The sequence below is a fragment of the Lutjanus erythropterus genome, chromosome 18 (genome assembly GCF_056507025.1).
Source record: "Lutjanus erythropterus isolate fLutEry1 chromosome 18, fLutEry1.hap2, whole genome shotgun sequence".
NCBI classification, from domain to species: domain Eukaryota; kingdom Metazoa; phylum Chordata; class Actinopteri; order Lutjaniformes; family Lutjanidae; genus Lutjanus; species Lutjanus erythropterus.
The window spans coordinates 1189958-1207945 of record NC_139334.1 but is presented as its reverse complement, the minus strand read 5'-3'; the positions used below and the strand labels follow the sequence as shown (position 1 = coordinate 1207945).

The 17988-nt window shown below is 39.4% G+C and overlaps 1 protein-coding gene across 1 annotated transcript in view; it reads left to right on the top strand.

Moving 5' to 3' along the window:
- babam2 (BRISC and BRCA1 A complex member 2) overlaps nt 1-17988 on the top strand; it is a 117075-nt gene that overhangs the window by 93552 nt on the left and 5535 nt on the right. The window contains exon 8 of the mRNA XM_084743188.1: nt 8785-8884. Within this exon, the coding sequence (XP_084599314.1) occupies nt 8785-8884 (100 nt within the window). The remainder of the gene's footprint in view (nt 1-8784; nt 8885-17988) is intronic.

Below are 17988 nucleotides of genomic sequence, written 5' to 3'. Positions count from 1 at the left end.
CCAGATTTAGGAGCCCAGAAAAATCAACACAGAGAGACAGTTTTAGGCTGCAGTGCACTTATGTTTGTGTATCTGCATTTGCCTTTAGGTGCCCGTGTGTGTGTGTACGTGCCTGCCTTGCCTGCTGATGTGTGTGAGTATTTGTGTGTGTGTGTGCATGTGCCTGTGTGGGTGTACAGTTTGTGTGTGTCCCTTCTCCAGGGTCTGTAGAGGTGTTTTATAGCCTTTGAAAATCTTTGCATTTCGATCAGATATTTTTCAAGGTTTTGCGAGCGTCTTGTCACAGTCAGAAATTGTCAGTCTGATAAAATAAATTCACCACTAACCCGGCAAACCCACTCAACAGTCTGAGATGTCAGCGCAGACACTTCTCTCACTCTCAGCAGCTCAAAGCACTCTGCCACTTTTTTCTTCCTCCTTGTCTCCTTGAACACTTGTTCTGCTTCATGTGTTTTTCTATACGTCTGTGTGAAGGGAGTTTTTGTGATGCTGCTTTTCTGTTGTAAGTAGGTTCTTCTTAATATTTAGGCCACCTTAAATCCCCTGTGGTTAGTGTACAGTCTGTGTTTATGCTAAATCTCTTCACTGAAGATCTGACCGGCTTTGTTCATTAAACGGAGACCAAAACATGCAAATAGCATGATTGAAAGTTTAATATGGATTTGGCAATTAAGTGGCCTTTAATAATAAATGTGTTGTGCATACATGTCTGAGTCAATACTTACATATTATCATTACCTAAAACCATAAAGTCACATTGAAAAACACATAAAAAGAATTGAGGAAAAGTTATAAATAGTGATGTGTTTTTTAGGGGTGTATACAACTCAGAATTTTGTCAGTTGAATCAGATTTTGCTGTTCCATATGAATATTTACCAATATGTCCCTTTTTTTTCCATATAGATTATGAAGCATGGCTTTATTGATCTCCCAGGTTTTTGAACTGTGATCGGCTGCACATTCAGGGCGACAGAAATATTCATAGTAAACACATTAACTCAGTTAACCCTCCGAGTTAATGTGTGCTAACTACGCTGACGACAGTTCGGGAATGTGCAAATACATTTTGTGACAACACTCAACAAAATCCAGAGACTTTATTGTGTTAAGTTGCTGTGAGCTGCAAGTTTATCTCTTCTAAGCAGAAGGCAAAAGGTAACGTTAATGTCGGAGCCAAAGACTTTCTCTCTGTGCAGCTGCCTCCGTCTCAGAACAACTATACGTCCGTGATGTCCACAGCTACCTGTACCCGTTGTAGACACCTTCGCTGAGCAGACAGGACGACTTGAATAACTTTATCCTGTAGGGCGACGTGAAAACATGGAGCATGGACACTGCAGCCATCTCTGGGGGACTGAAATGTCCCCAGACAAACTGACTGACACAAAAAAACGAGGGCTCTCCGACTTAAGGAAGCTAGTGTTTTAAAAAGTGAACAATGTCACATCCAAAAAAACATATTTTTTGTTGAGTGATAGAGATCCCATACACACATTTATCTTGTCATGAGGCACTACACAACTTGAATGGTAAAGCCATCAGGCAAATAGGCCACTGTAAACCTGTTGAAAACCCTAAAAAAGATAGTTAAAGCATACCTTTTTCTTAATATCCTTGACTGAATAAGCAACAATCAAAAGCAGCTTAATCAAAAAAAACAAAACTGGCAGATTTTTTGTTTTTATGTAGGAGTCTTTCGCTTATAGTAAGAACCTGATTTAAAAAAAAAAACCTGGGCCTTAAAGTCAAAAGAGTTACAGTTCTCCTATATGTCACACACTGTTGTGTGCGCTGGGATTAATTATCCCTCAACCGTGTTCAGCCTCTGGCCCTCATCATTAATGCTACCAGCTTTGGAATAGGGAATTATCAATGGAGTTCCACAGTTTGGTGTTTCTCTTGCAGTGTACAGTATATTTTGTTTTATTATTAACCTCTGCAAGCACAATTTATAAGTCATTATAAAGTGTAAAATGAGCTTGTAGCCCCAATAGCCTGTCCTGTGCCTGCAGTGTCTCAAACTGCATAAACCACCTCACCAGCAGTACTTAACTGTGTCTTTTTCAAATTCATCACATACAGTATATTTGGTTTCAAGAGTTAGTAATCCATTGACAGACAATAGTCACACTCGTGGAGCTCACACAGCCATTAGCACCCACCTTGCCGCCAGATACATCAACTACCCCCATTGACAGGGTGATAGTTAGCAATAAGAAAGAACAAATTATCAAATACTAGTGAGAGTGTGTAATGTTTGCACCCTGAGGCTCTTATTAATCTGGTTTTATTCAAATGAACGATGAATCTCAGTAAAATTCAGCACTGTTATTCCAGGATAGTCACATCATAACAGAAAGGTTACTGACTGCTTTTGCCAGAGGCCAAAGGCGCCTTGTCCACTCACAGAGGAAGAATAGGATGTTATTTAGTCCAAACAGCCAACAAGCAGAGTCATATGTGGGCCTCTGAGGAAGCTCCAGGCTTTAGGAAATGAAGAAGGCAATCAAAATGGAAATGTTGCTGCTTTGAAACTGCATTTGAATCTCCAAACAGTTCTTCTTGGCCTTATCTTTCACTTTGGTAATGAATCATGTCTGCCCTCTTTCCAATTGAGCCTTTATCTGCTCTCACGCTGTCACTGCGCTGTCATATAACCCTCTTCCTCACACACACAAACACACACACACGCACACACACAAAATAAACAAACTGGGCTTCGTCACCATCCACCTGAGTCACACAGGATAATCTCTGGTTGATGAAGTCACAGGCAGCCCTGTCACTGTACGGCATGAGTGTGTGTGTGTTTGTTTACATGCATGCATGTCCCACTGTCTACTGTAAATATGTCATACAGTAGGTTGCATTGCTCAGAGGGGTTGTGTTAGGCAGCAAGTCTGCATGATGACTCCAGTGTGTGTGGGTAGTGTTGAGAGCGGTGTCACCAGTGGAGACAGAAGCGGGGACTCTTCAGGGTGCCACTTGGAAAGTAAAACACCATTATGTCTCGATTCTGAGCCCACCCACAGGAAATTCCATTTAAAGCAATTTAAAGCTCACACTGGAGGTCTGATAACACTGACATATCAAAGCATTTCAGGAACATTTTTCCTATTGAAATGCAGCCAGTGTAGCCTAAAATGCTGGATCAGGTATATGCAAGTACGTCAGTCTATGCACTTATAGAGTTGGGTGGACCATCATAGACCACTGAGCCCTCTAAGACTCCTTTTCCCTCACACATGTTGACTTGGCTTGACTCGGTTTGACCCAACACGGCAGGGATTTGCATTTCCATTACAACATGGCTACTCAGTCGACCTGCTGTAAATCATCAAATAAACACTTAACATCCTATGAATTCTTCACAATAAAAGTGAAGCAGCAGCAGTGGTAACTTGACATGACTGCTATACAGCTGAAAGCGAACATGACAGTAAAATACTGCAGATACCTGAATATAGAAACAGCGACACAGGAGAGAAACTTAACTTCAAACTACAGATTATTTTCTTAAGTACTGAGAGCTGAATGCACAGACAGTTTTAAAAATGTATTTCTCTCTGCTCCCCTGCACACACGAGTATCACATCACTTGCTTGTTCAAGGACTAGAAATGGGGGCTGTCTTGGGTTGGCCGTGGAATGGCGAGATGTCACCACAGCCCACTTGAACGTGGGTTTGGCTCGCTTTTGCCCCACTCCAGAAAATGTCCAACTCACCGTGTTAAAAGTGGTAATGGAAATGCAGTTCAGCACGGCACAATTTGACTTGGTGCTGCTAAAATTGCCAGACAAAAAGTCCCATAACATTTTCTTTAAAGGCCTTCTTTGTTTTAGGTAGCCGTCCTTAACTGTGACACGAGAGTAATCATTTAAGCCCAAATCACGACATTTCTCCAAACCAAACCACTTGTCTTTTATCCCTAAACCTAAGCAGATCTTAACCACAGTGTTTTGACATTTCAAAAGATAATAAGTTTGTACAGTGTGCACAATGAAGGAATGACACGTACAAATCCTGCAAGTTTCCAAAAATCTAGGGTTCCCATCTAGACATGACCACTGCCCATGAATTAAGATACAGTGTTTCCAGAAGGCATTGCTTCCGATGGAAAAACAAGTTAGGTCTTTCAGCTAGTTCAGAGGAATCAGGATGTTTGTGAAACTATAATTTGGCCCCATGGGGCCACCTACATAGAATACTTGGTGGCCACAGAGTAACTTTTTATGGACATAAGCCATAGGGCCATGGTTAATGCCGAACCCTAATTAGCCCTGAAACAGGACCCTGCTTCCTCCTGTACGCTAAATTTTTTAACCCGAACCAGCCCATACAACAATTAGAGCAATCATATTACATACAAACAGGGAAAATAGTGTACAACTGTTAAAAATAATGGTATGGATCAGTACTCGGCATTGGCCGATACACAAAGTTCAAGTATCAGAATTGGTAGAGGGAAGGAAAATATGGTATTGGATCATGTGTATTTATGGCTTGTCATTAACTGCTCAGATAGGAGGTGCACTTCTGGATATGTTAACTTACCACCTCATTAAATTCCCCCCCTTAGCTTGACCTTGAGATAAGGTGCTGCTTCTCAAATGTTTTATTCTCACTTTGGGCACCTGAGTGCAATTTATACAGCCTTCCACACTAAAATGTGGCTCATGCTCAGGAAACACACTCTGCAGTCAGCATTTTTAAGTTGAGGTTGTTGGGTCTGTTCAAGGTGAAGCCTGAAAACTTTACTTTCAATCGTGTTTTAGAACCGTGATTCCCAACCGGTGGGTTGGATCCATTCAGAGTGTGTTCTGAGTGGCTCGACTTTGTAAAATGAAACTTCTACACACGATCTTTTGCATTCCAATGAGGTAGAGTTAACATAACCCTGGAACATGTATTTTTCTTTCTATTAGAAAGAAAGTAGTTCCTGTAGATTCTACTGCAGAAAGAAAGTAGTTCCTTCATGAAAATGCTCATAACGAGGTCTGTGGATTATCATGAGAAACTGATATCTGGAAAGAGATATTGCTGTTAAGTTTTTCAAATGTATTTCTTTGGCGCTGTGAGCACCACTGGCAGAAATCTCTACAGCCAATATCTGCTAAACCAGGCAACTCTCAACAAACAGTATAGATTGATAAATAGCACTACAGGCTGAAGGAAAAATATGTTTTTTTTTATTTTTGCATAAGTGTCCCTTTAATGATTTTTAAAATTTTGGTTTTAAACTCTAATTACAGTCTCTTGCTGCTGTCTTTCAACTCATATTTAAGTATTTTAGTTTTCATTTTGTGACATAAAAGTACAGTCTTATTACAGACAGAAAGCCCTGGATTTGAATCCACTGACAGGCAGAGTGAATGGATTTAAATCAGCTGAATCAGTGTTACTCTATTTGTGGACTGAGACCTGGAAAGGAAACATTTGGATCCTAAAACTAGACCAGTTTGGAGCCACTGTTTTAGAACTCCCCAAATATTCAGTTTTTGGATGCTGGAAGACCTTTTCACTTGATACTCAACATACTCGTTTGTCTCACCAGCCGCAATTCAAGTGTTCCAGAGGCAAGACCATTAAAATCCAAAATGCATCACAGTTGTTCACATGCCTGCCATTGACACAAATGAGTGACGAACACACCACCATCTATTTTGTGCCTCTGTCCGCATTTCCATCTGAATGATATGGAGCTATTCTTAGATCTGTGGGAGGATAGATGGGCATCATTTAGATTTTCATTTTCAAAGGCTTCTCTCCTCGTTGCTGCAAGTCATTTTCAATCGACCATTTGTTGGTGCACAGCGAAATGCACAGGCTAATGCTAATTATGTGCACAAAGCCTACTTGTAAATGGTGGCTTTGGAGTTCTGGAGAAAAGGATTGTGACAATGAAAATGACTTCATGACAGTTTGCATGGCTTCTCTGTGAATCAGACCATTTTAACATTCAGTTGAGCATCAGCTGGCAAAAAGACTAAACTCAGGCATGTGATCCAGACTAAAAGCTGTTAATGTGTTTGAATCTTTGTGGATGGGTGTGAATCTTGTCTTTAGTTAATTTTAGTAAGTTCAGACTATCAGTAAAACACATGAACAGCTGATGAGAAATCAGCTATTTTCTACAGAGCATGACAACTCCTTCATTAGTTATATCTGCATTTCTTAGGCCAAGTGTGTTTCTACAGTCAAGACTGTGAGTCCAGTCACTGCTGACCCTTCTCTGACCTCTACTAAGACATCATTTTCCCATCAACCACTGTGGTTTTTGGTCATGACAGTAAGGTGGAGTGCATGGTGCCGTGCTCCACCTCCCTCCTCACTACTCCCACGATCTTTCTTTGGAATTTTCAGTATTGCGCAATCCTCAGGACTTTTGTGTTATGTGGAAAATATTTTCAAACAGCACAGAGAAAAAGTTTTCTTTCTTGGTGGCTGTGGAGGGACTTGAGATGGGGACCTGAGACTTGGACTCAAGTCCCATACTCAACTTACTCTGAGACTTGAAGGCAGGCAGAGTGTTGACTTGTGTTGTGTAATGGGCCAAAACAGTTCAGCTTCACACAGAGTATGGTGTCACTCATCAAAATCTTACACAACACTTGGTGATCCATGAATATACCTATAATGTCCAAAACTGTATTGAGTCAGCTGCAAAAAACAAACTTAACATTCAGTCAACAACTGTTTTGTTATACTGATAAGAGTTGTTCCATTTGATTTGCAGTTATGCTCAGTTTTCACAATAAAAAGTGTTTCAGATTTGAGCACTAAGCTGCCTAGGATGAGCGCTGATCCTGGCTGTAATGTGACCAAGCAGAGATGTGTTAATACCAAAACCAGGAGTGCTGATAGAAACATTACATTACAGAACATTATGCTCTGAGGTACATAATGTTTTTGGGATCATGGGGATTTTGCACAGTTCCACTTTCGTTTTGAGTGTTTTCAATTTGACACATTCCCGTGCTTTGATCCATCACTTGCAACTGCACATTATTTGCCCTGTGTCCATTTCAAAGGGACAGTTCACCCCCAAATCAAAAATACATAATTACCTCTGGTCTGTAGTGCTATTTATCCATCTAGTTTGTTTTGGTGTGAATTACAGAGTTTTCTCTACCTTCTCTCCAATATAATGGGAGTAAATGGCATTCAGATCGTGGCGTTCAAAGCACCAAAAAATACATAAATAGAAAAAACATTTAAAACAACAGCGTCTCTTTGCAAAAATCATCCACATTCTAATTTTTTAAAAGAGCGTCGTTTATTGAACATGCTCGTGTTTTTAGTGAACAGTGAACTCAACGTATCATTTTGCAACTACTGAACAAAGTGTGACGCAGACTCACAGCAGAGAGAGAGACAGAGAGAGAGAGCATACCAAATGAATATGGACAGAGATGTGATGAAGCCTAAAACTTTATTTGATCATGCAGCATGAAGTGTATCACCTGGGCTACACTGCAGACAAGAGTCTCTGTTACAGTGAGAGACAGACATCTCCATCTCATTTCACTCTTCCTCTCCTTGCATTATCATGCATTACTGCAAGTTCACTTTGAATTGGGAGGTCAGAATTTCTGAGGAAATTTCAACAGTATGTGGTTCAAATTTGTTGTCTGCTGTAGTGTAAAACATTCTCAAATTAGTGAGACATAGATTTAAGTTATCTTGCCCATTCAGATTGATTTAAAAGAAGGACATGACTCTATTTGAAATTAAATTGGCCAAAAAGAAAAAAAAAACAACAAGAAATGAACATGAGCTAGTTCATTTTTTTGGATTCAGAAGTTCATTTAAATCTCAATGGACTGAACTATGAGCTTGCTCTTATGAAGTGTGAACATGAACAACATTACTTCTAAAGACTTGAGGCTTGATTTGCACCCTGCCCCCTGAAGACTTGAAACTTGTCTTGGATTTTCCTTCTTAAGACTTAGCTGCAGCTCTGGGATAATGTTAATAGAACTGGTCAGATCATGACGATGGTCTGTGACTCACTGTTGTTGTATTTCACCTTTAGATAAACTGTTACCATTTTCACATCAGAGACTTTCTGATCAACTGAATAAGAAGCCCTCGGGGCTGGATGTCAACATATGTGACCTTTGACATTTGACATAATGTTACATGATGTATTTACATGCATCATGCATGCTTAACCTGGTAAACAGCTGTCATCCACTTCGGCATTGCTTTTAATATGACATAAAGGCATGTCTAAATGCCCTGTGAGTGTCCTGCTATAATGAAGAATGAGATAGAAATAGAAGGCTGCGGAGGAAATCCTCCTCTATGTGTCTTAAAATGAGCATTAAAAGCCAATAAGCGGTTCCTTAAGACCTTTAACCCGTCCTCAGGGTATTTCCTCTGTTTTTACCCCAGATCAGAAAAAAAAAAATGAGGGAGTGACTATTCACTTGGTTAGTCATTGGGGAGCTGCAGCAGCAGATTTCCTGATTAAACAAGCATGCCCTAATCACTAATGGAGCTGTGCAGCAGGACTGAATCAGGAGGACGTCAAAAGAATAAATGAACAAGTGAAGGAGAATGAGGGATGCCACAGGCATGAGAGAGACCTTTATTTTTTAATCCCACAACTTCAGCCACATAATGTGCTCTGTTTTTCTCTGTACATTTCTATAAAGGCAGGTGGTCATACAAAGCCTTGAATTGTTGTGGTGGCAGAGAGAACACGGTAACCTGATGTTCTATGAAATCCAAATATGTCTATTTACAGGCTAACTGTTGTCTTTTTTTCCTCTATCAGTGCTCTGGGAGGCTCCTCGGCACTTCATATCCCAGCATTCCCCAGTGGAGGATGCCTAATTGACTATGTCCCTCAAGTGTGCCAGTTGCTCACCAACAAGGTAAAAGTGTTGAACTCATTTTATTTTTACTTTTACACTTTGTGGTTCAATGTGGTTTGTGTGTATGTGGACGCCTCCATCACAAAGAAATGATGCCTCTGTTCGAGTTGGGTTCTGCATTATTTCACATCATTTGTTATTCTTAAAGCAACAGATCAAATTATTTGAGGTAGGGTAGTATGAGGTATTTAATTATAGTCAGTGTATTAGCTGTATTAGCTACATAAGACACGGGTCACCATGACTCCCATTAGGAGAAGCAGAGAGGGGCACCAGCACCATACTTGCCAGCCCTCCTGATTTTTCCAGGAGACTTCTGTTTCTCATGGCCCTCACCTTATTTTCTCCTGGGATCACAATTCTCCTGTATCAGTTTAATTGTACACCATATTTAGAATATTTATACCACATTACTTTGCCATCAGACAGGCTTTTCTGGCAGAATACAGCCTTTATATAAGGCAAATATCACTTGCGCGCTTTCATGCAAAACGAAAGTTGCTGGTCTACCGCTGCCTTGATCAGTGTTTTAAAACGATAGTTCGGATTTATAGAAGTCACACAATAATGCAAACTAACAAATATTTTTTGAGTACGGGGTAGAACAGCAAATCCCGTGTTCTGTGAGGTAAAATTACTGATTACACCTATGAAGTTTAGTTGGCTTGGAATAAACGATATTTGGCTTATTTAACAGGGGTTTCCTGCCAGAAAAGGCTGTTTGACAGCAAAGTTCAGCTGCTAAAACACATTTTGCTGCTTACACTGTCCTCAGTTTAGCTTCCATGCTGGTAATCCTTTCTGCTTCTCCTAATTGAGGGTGTGCTGACCATCATCAGTTGATAAGTATCTCATCCACAAAATCCCTCTAATGTCCAGGTAGTTTAAATGAGAGCAACATTCCTCATTCTTTGTGTGTGTGTGTGTGTGTGTGTGTGTGTGTGTGTGTGTGTGTGTGTGTGTGTGTGTGTGTGTGTGTGTGTGTGTGTGTGTAAGAGAGGCAGGTAAGTGAATTTTTTATTGTATATTTGTAAGCTTTGGTGCAGCAAAGCATGCGTCCACTGACACATGCCAAGTTGTGGGTTTGTGTGTGTGTTAATGTGTGTATGTGCATTCATGCACGTGTGTCTGGCATCTGCCTACGTGGGCGTGCTGGCCAACCTCCATAGGCTGTCTGAGCGCTCGCTGGCCTCTGCAGGTTGACAGGTAGATATGCTGTGTTGACACGATGTAATGCTATTACCCTCAGGGGAAGTGCCCATCCCCCACTGCCCCCCCCTCCACACACACACACACACACGCATACACATAATGCACACAGATACCCTCCATCTCTTCCTATTCACCTGGACTCTGACCAGCATACTCAGGGCGTCTGGAAGATTAGTGTCCTGGACTGACCTCCCTCCATGTCTCTGGGTGTTTAAGTCCAGCAGCAGCAGTGTCACAAGTTCTTCCCTCCACCTCCCTGAAAGAGCCGTCAAGGCCGCAGCCTGTGTTTGAAAGATATGTTGAAAAGAGTCAATAGAGATAAAGGCAATGGAACAAAAAAGAATTGGAGTCCTGCTCATATTGTGACTGTTACTTTTTTAAAGTCTGTGTAAAGGAAACAGGGAGGTTTTCTTCTGAGCACGTTATACATGTCAGAAAATAGTTGATGAAAACATGAAAACACTAAGAACTCTGTAGGGTTGAACTGTGGAGTTCGTGATTTCTGTGTTCAGGATTTTTCGGGTGGATCTGAAACGTGGCTCGGTGATGTACTGCAGCTTACACATACACCCTCTGCTGACAAAATTTACGTCACACAGACCCTAACAGACCCTTGCATACAAACGGGCAGGGAAAGCACAAGTTCAGTGCCTTTGTCAGGGGTACCGACTGAAGAATTAAACTAGCTTACATGTTGTTTTGTTAGTTTGTCTTAAGTTATCTAATTAGCTTAAGCAGTTTTGATTAGGCTTCAACAATATGTACATATCTTTAAGTCAAAGTCTGACCAGTCCCAGATCAAGTCAAGTTATTGGTCTGAGTTGCAAGTCTTTCTTGATTTTGTCAACTCGAGTCTGACTCAGGTCCAAGTCATACGACTCGACTCCACACCTCTGGCGTAGAGTGAACATCAAACATTACAACTATTACTGTCATAAGAGACGTTTACACCCCCGTTGTTAGAGAGTGTAGTCTCAAAGTGGATTCATCAGCGGAGAAAGATAGAAGCTGGAAGCAGAGATAAAGAACAATATTTTGTTCATGAGATTTTTTTCTTCTGAGGCCAAAGGTGGTAAAGAAATAAAAGACATCATTATAGCATCCCAGACAGAGACTCGTCTAATCTCCAGGAGGACAGGCTGTGCAGTCATTTTGTTCTTTTAACACCATCAATTATTTCCTCCCACTTATTCCAGATGCTGTGATTGTATTGACACAAACTATACTGCCACATACCTCAGCTGTGACTGTGACTATGATTGTGCTGGCTGATGGTGATAGGTGGCATCTGCATCATTAAAAAAAATTACTCATGAAAATCAGCTTCGGCAGCTAACAGGCCCTCAGGGGTTTCCAGTCATCTCATATCACATGCAAGTGATCAAGGAAGTAGTTACTTTGAATCAGTTTCAGTGAAATCATCTGTACTTTTTTTTTGGCAGTTTTGATTGTCAGGTAAGAAATTGGCTTATGAGAGAGAAACCGAGAGTAATTAATAATGAAAACAGTATAATTATATATCAAGTGTCTGCTTCAACTTCCATTTTTTTTTCTCTGTTGTGTGTGTTCTAGGTCAATGCTATTCTCCAATGAGAGCACGAGTGTTTTTACAAAGTACAACATCACAGCACTGTGTTAAACAGCAGTGTGTATGCACTTATCTTATAAACATGATGATCAATTCAATCACGACATTTAAATTTATAGCTGGTCTACATTATGGGCTCTCATTACATTTTCACACATACTGTTCAAAGTAGAAAATGTTCACAGGGAACAGAGCAGACAGCAGGTTACCCTCTGCCGCTGCAAACACCAAATAAACAGGCCACAAACACTGTGGTAGCATCTCACTTATACACCAACACAACAATACGCCACATAACCGCAACGTCGCCGGTTTGTCTCCGGACAGGGAATTGTTGCAGGTCACACCCACATCTCCCTGCCTACATTTACTGTCCATCATACTGACCAATGAAAGCGAAAATACCCACAAAAAAACATCTTTTAAATGAGAGAAAGAAACCAGTTCTTAAACCTTACCTACCTAAAATAGGTACCATTTCACTCTCATTTTAAAGGTCTTAGTGGTGTTTACCTCTCATCAAGCGTAGTAAAAGTATGTAAAAGATTGTATTTTTTTGACTGCTTTTGCCAACAAATATGCCCTCAAGATTGTTTAGAACCTGGTATGTATTTAAATAGTCGTCAAAATGCTTTTGAAATAAAGATTATAATGTAAAACACTTGAATTTTAGATTAAGTTACATCTATTCTAAATTCTGTTGTTAAGTTTAAAAAAAAATTCCATGATATGATATTTGTCATAAAACAAGAAAATGATGCCTTTATTGGCATGGATTTGATGTGTACAGCATTTTTTGCTCATTTCAAATTCCCTTTAACTTAGATTGCTTCTGCTTTCATTATTTAATAATATTTTGTTTAAAAAAGTATTCAGCCGTGACCAAAGCATGCACAAAAAATTGGCATGAATTGTCTCTGGCAATGTTTGAAACATGTGTACAACTGCAAAACAAAATGCGGAGTCATAGCTGTTGTTATATAAAATAAAATAATTAAATGAATAAATTAATCATAGAGAATCACTGCTGATATCATCATGGTCCCGTAGAGTAATGAGGCATTTTTTTATTGCAATATTCAGCATATTGTAACATTCCAAGAGTTTAGTCCAGTTTAAATAGACAACCACAGATCTTTTCACCTGCAGTTTGCAAAATGACATTTTCTGCGTAATGATTTCTTCCTGAAACTGTAAAAATTATATTTTACAGTATTGCATTTGAGATTTTCATTAAATAATGTATTTCATTTGCTCACCATGCTAACACGGATTACAGGTTTGTTGCTTTAAAATCGTGTAACATGAGGGTTCGATGTGTGTCACTCTTGTTCAGAATGAACAGCAGGATGGAGAGGGATATTTTACCTTATTGTTCATCAGCAGCTTCACAACAACATTTCCTGGTTACACTTCCTTGTTATGGGTCACATGTGTCTTAACTAACCAATGAGAAGCTAGAAGGACTGAGACTGAGATAAATGTGTGCAAGAACCACGGAGGCAGATTGTGCAAATTATTTTAACCAATTTTAACATGTCAATATGTAAATAATAATTGTGAACATAAATGTATAAACAAACATTGTAAATGTATTTTTAGCAAATTACTTAAATACATGAATTGACTGTACTTGTAAACCTTACACTCATACAGCACTTCTCCTAACAGTGTTACAAAAAAATAGAATAAAAAAATAACAATAAAATCTAACTGTATTGAAATAAATTACAATTCACACAGATATAAAAGTTTTTTTTTTAAAAAGAAAGTTTTAAGAAGACATCTAAAAGCACTGTTAGAGTCTTTTCATAGTTTCGGGGGCCCAGTTACCCTTAGTCAGGCTCTGGGTATTTCATACTGATATAATTAGGGAGCTTAAAGGGATAGTTCACCCCAAAATCAAAAGTACAGATTTTTTTGAGATACTGTTATGGATTATCTTGAATAACGATTTCTAGAAAGACTCATTGCTGTTGAGTTTTTCAAATATGATTTTTGCCACTTTGAGCGCCACAAGCCGAGCACCATTTGGTGTCATTATATTTGAGAGAGGGCACACATCTCTGAAGCCGGTATCTCCAAAACTCTGCAGCTCATACCAAAACGAACTAGATGAATAAATAGTACTACAGGCCAGGGGAAAATTAGGTATTTTTGATTTGGGGGTGAAATGTTGTTTTAAAGCTGTGAAGGCCAATAAAATGATAAGCCAATGCAAAAAAGGGCCAGAACAGGAGTTCTGTGATCTTGTTCTTGTGAACCGGTAATAACCTGAGCAGCAGCATTTTGAACCAATTGAAAGTGATAGAGGGAGGTGTGAGTAATACCTGTGTAGAAGACATTACAGAAATCTAGACAGGAAAAAATAAATAATGTCAGTGGCACCAAAGAGCACAACACATGAATCATCAGGAAGATTAATCTTTACAGTGACTTCTCCATTCAACTCAATGGCAATGACTTGTGTGAGCTGATTTCTTAGAAGCTGAGTAAACGGCAAACTTAACAGTGAGTCATGATTTTCTAACCTGTGCATCGTACTTTCTTACAAATATGACGCACAGTGGCTGAGGTCAATTAAAAGTCTAACACGTCTACTTTCTCCTTTAAGTCACATGTTATAATCAAGACAACGTTTTATTTATTTATGAGCAACAAGAAATCAGCCAGGTCTGTGTTTGCAGTTGATTTTCTTTTAGTAATTATTTTTCCTCAGTATAATTGTCTTATAATATTTGAATTTTAAAGCTCTTATCAGTGATTTTTGAAATTAATTTGTAGTCAGATATCAGATCAGTCACTCTTTATAATATGAAAGCTGGAGGTGGTGTGAATGCGTATGTGACAGCAGAGAGAGAGAAGAGATTTCTTAATCACACAGCAGGAAGCACTTCCGGCATTATTGCATCACACTCCCCACAGACACATGCACAAACACAATAAAATGGATGTGCGGGCGAGGGATCCATGGGTGCAGGCAGGTTTGAATACCTGCGGAGCCACATCACCTGTCTTGCATCACTCAGACCCGTAGGCAGCCAATAAAAAAACGACTTGGCCACGAGTAGCGTTGACAGTGGGGGTGGGAAATCCTTTCACAGCATGGGTGGGAAAGTTCAGCGATCCGCAGTTCCCTTGAAACAGGCACAAACGCACAGACACATGCACGCGGTGTAACTAGATAAACAGCTTATTGAGTATGTGGCCTTGCAGCTTTTGAGAAAGCTAAATTGCCGCCTCCACTGTCCCATGTAAACATAATTGAACAGGAGGCTGAGTCACAATGTGTGTGTGTTTAAGAGCTCTTGCAGAGATGAGACCCGACACACACACGATGTGTGTATCAGAGATTTACAACTTTCCTCTTTCACAAAATGCCGTCATTCATACATGGTTGATGAGTAATCACAACCGTGCAGTAGCAGTGGGTAAGGCACCACTGTCTCTCGTTTTATTCAGGACATACCCTGTCCTCAAATGAACCTTATGGTTGTACTACAAGTCTTCGACTGCTTCGGGCGGGGACAGATAATCAATAGCTGCTTAATTATGAATTATGAAAGCACTGGCACCAATATCACATGACATTATCACATTATTCTTTCATTGCTGGAGCCAGAGGCTGACTTCAACCCTTCTTGCAGATGTGTGACCCGCTCTTCGTTCCAAAAGTTAATCTTTTGTCCGAATTATAAATGAGTTGACTGTATTTTGAAAACATGTTCCCATTTTAGAGGCATGTTTTCTTCCGCTTTTACCAGGATACATCATGAAACCGGTCATAGGACGTAAAAGCACTACAAACTTGTCTACCCGAAATGGCAGGTTAATTATCTTTAATGAACCTCAAGCCTGATTCAGTTTATACGGGTTAAAACATGTCTGTGTAACTTAAACTTGCTGCTTCATACATGCATATATTACTATCTGTGTGTGATGGATGGAGCTGTTTGCATTACTTTTTAAACTCATAAAGAAAGTATTTATTTTCCTGACATTTCACATGCTACTCCAACAGAGATTCTGTGGGTCCTTAAAAAAATCCAATAATCTGACTATTAAGCCTTAAAATGTCTTAAATACAATTTTGAGGGGTCCTAAAGATTAACTGGATTATTAAGTCAGTGCTACTTTATGCTATATTATTAGTTGCATTAAGTTCAGTCTCACTTTTAAATGTGATGCCATGGGGTCTCTCACATTAAAACAGTAACAAAGGACATAGTTTGGAGATGTGCAGTGGGGCGTGGGATCGTGGGAGTTCATATTAAAGTTTAATTTGAGTTATGTTTAGTCATGTGCACAGACTTCCTTCCTCTGATATACCCGATGCATCACATGTTTTCCCAAGAGTTATAGCAACTAGCTAGCAACGGCTGGCAGGAAATGCACCATTATCATGAATGAATTCCCTTTTAAGATTGTTGGAAACATTTGGAATATTGTAAGAACAGAACAAATGTTATATATTAAGTGATCATTCAAATTTGTCTGGGTGGTTAATAACACGTTTCTGTAATTTTCTGTTTCTGTGCTTTATTGTTCTATTGATGTACAGAACTTTTAAGAGATTAGAAACATTTTCTTTGCTGTTATGGCTGTGAAATAGGTCTTAAATTGTATTTATAATGATCATATAAAAGGTCCTAAAGTATTACATTAAACTTGAAACCTAAATTAACCCTGTAATTAAATGCTGCAAGGCGAGCTAACTTATTCTTCATCAGTCATCTTGTGAGGTGAGTCAGACAGATCCTGACGTATGTCTTCTTTTGATCCATTTAGTGACTTGATGACAGGGTTAATAATCGCTCCACTTTAGAAACATGTGGCCTTTGCTGTGTGATAAAGCATCTCTGCTCTTTTTTTTGAAAGTTATAGTTTAAAAAACTCTTATATTCTTATGACCGTATGTTTCTTGTGCTGTATAAAACACCATGGAAAACCCTGCTTCATGTCTCATGACCTGTCATGGGAAACATCATAATGTCTCCTTGTGAATTTATCTGAATCCCTTCCCTACTTCTGATCTGTCTGTAATTTGAATACTTTATTAAATCTATTTAGGTTCATTGTTCAAAATGAAGTTCCTAAGTTATGAATAACTGAACTTAAACTGTAGACTTGGAACTGTAGTCACCTTTTTCCAGCTGAGAAGACCAAAAATTTTTTCACCCAGTCAAAAAAGTATGGACATCCTCCTTTATGTGGCATCAACTCCATCATAGAGAAATCAGTCTTGCTATTTAATAAAAAATTAAATGGTTGACCTTTTACAAGGCTTAATAGCGAATATGTTTTCCCATATTCCCCAGTTTTGTCCTAGTTGTCCAGAATGAGCGATAACAAAATGCCCACGGGTGTGAAGAAATTGATTTCACATTATTGCATTTTCTTCATGCCCCTTTGAGAGACTTCCGCTGCAGGTTTTGTCTGTGTTGTTCAGTAATCTGGTATAAAACCAGTCTGCTAAGGCTTTACTCTCGTTAGGTGAACGGAGCAGGTCACCTTCATGGCTGGCTGAGTGACTGCAGGCTTTCTCACCTGCCCAGGATGCTCAACAGTCAAGCGAGCCCTGAGCTTCTCCTCGCTGGACTTAAAGATAATGGTTGATCTCACCTGTCGACACAGGCTAAAGATGTAGAGGAGAGCCTGATCCTGTGTGCGTGTGTTGGAAAGTTCACGTGGAGTAATTGATTGTACTTTGTGGCTGTTGTTTTTCTTTTATTGTGAATTTTTAATGCCTCTTCTTGTCTAAATTCCAGCTCACCCACTCACTAGAGGTTTTTATATACGCTCACATGTATTTTTAAAAACCTGTTGCCTCTCAGCAAGAATACCAGCTGAGGCCTGTCTGTGTGGAGCATCTTCATGATACCACTGCTGATAAGCAGCAGTTGCTTTGGGGTGTTTCACTCAGCGTAGACACTCCAAAGATGTAAGACAACCCACCTTAACACAAACACTACAAGGTTTTTCTCCTTTTCTAATATGATGCACAAGGTTTCTAAGCATGCATGTAACTCAAGAGAATTAAACATTCAAACGGTTACAATATTTTAATCAATATTTTATTAAGGGGAAAACATAATGCAGAGGTTTTGTTGGAAATATGTTGGCTGAAATGGAGAAATTATATTTAAATTAACAGAGTACCTTGAGCCGACAGTCTTTTCTAGTTACATTTGACAGACTCTATGGTGGAGCTTTTAACACCAGCTTATTTGGCTGTCAAGTGGTAAGCTAAAGACTTTGTACTTCTGTGACATTTAAATTCGCCTGCACAAAGATTGCATGTAAT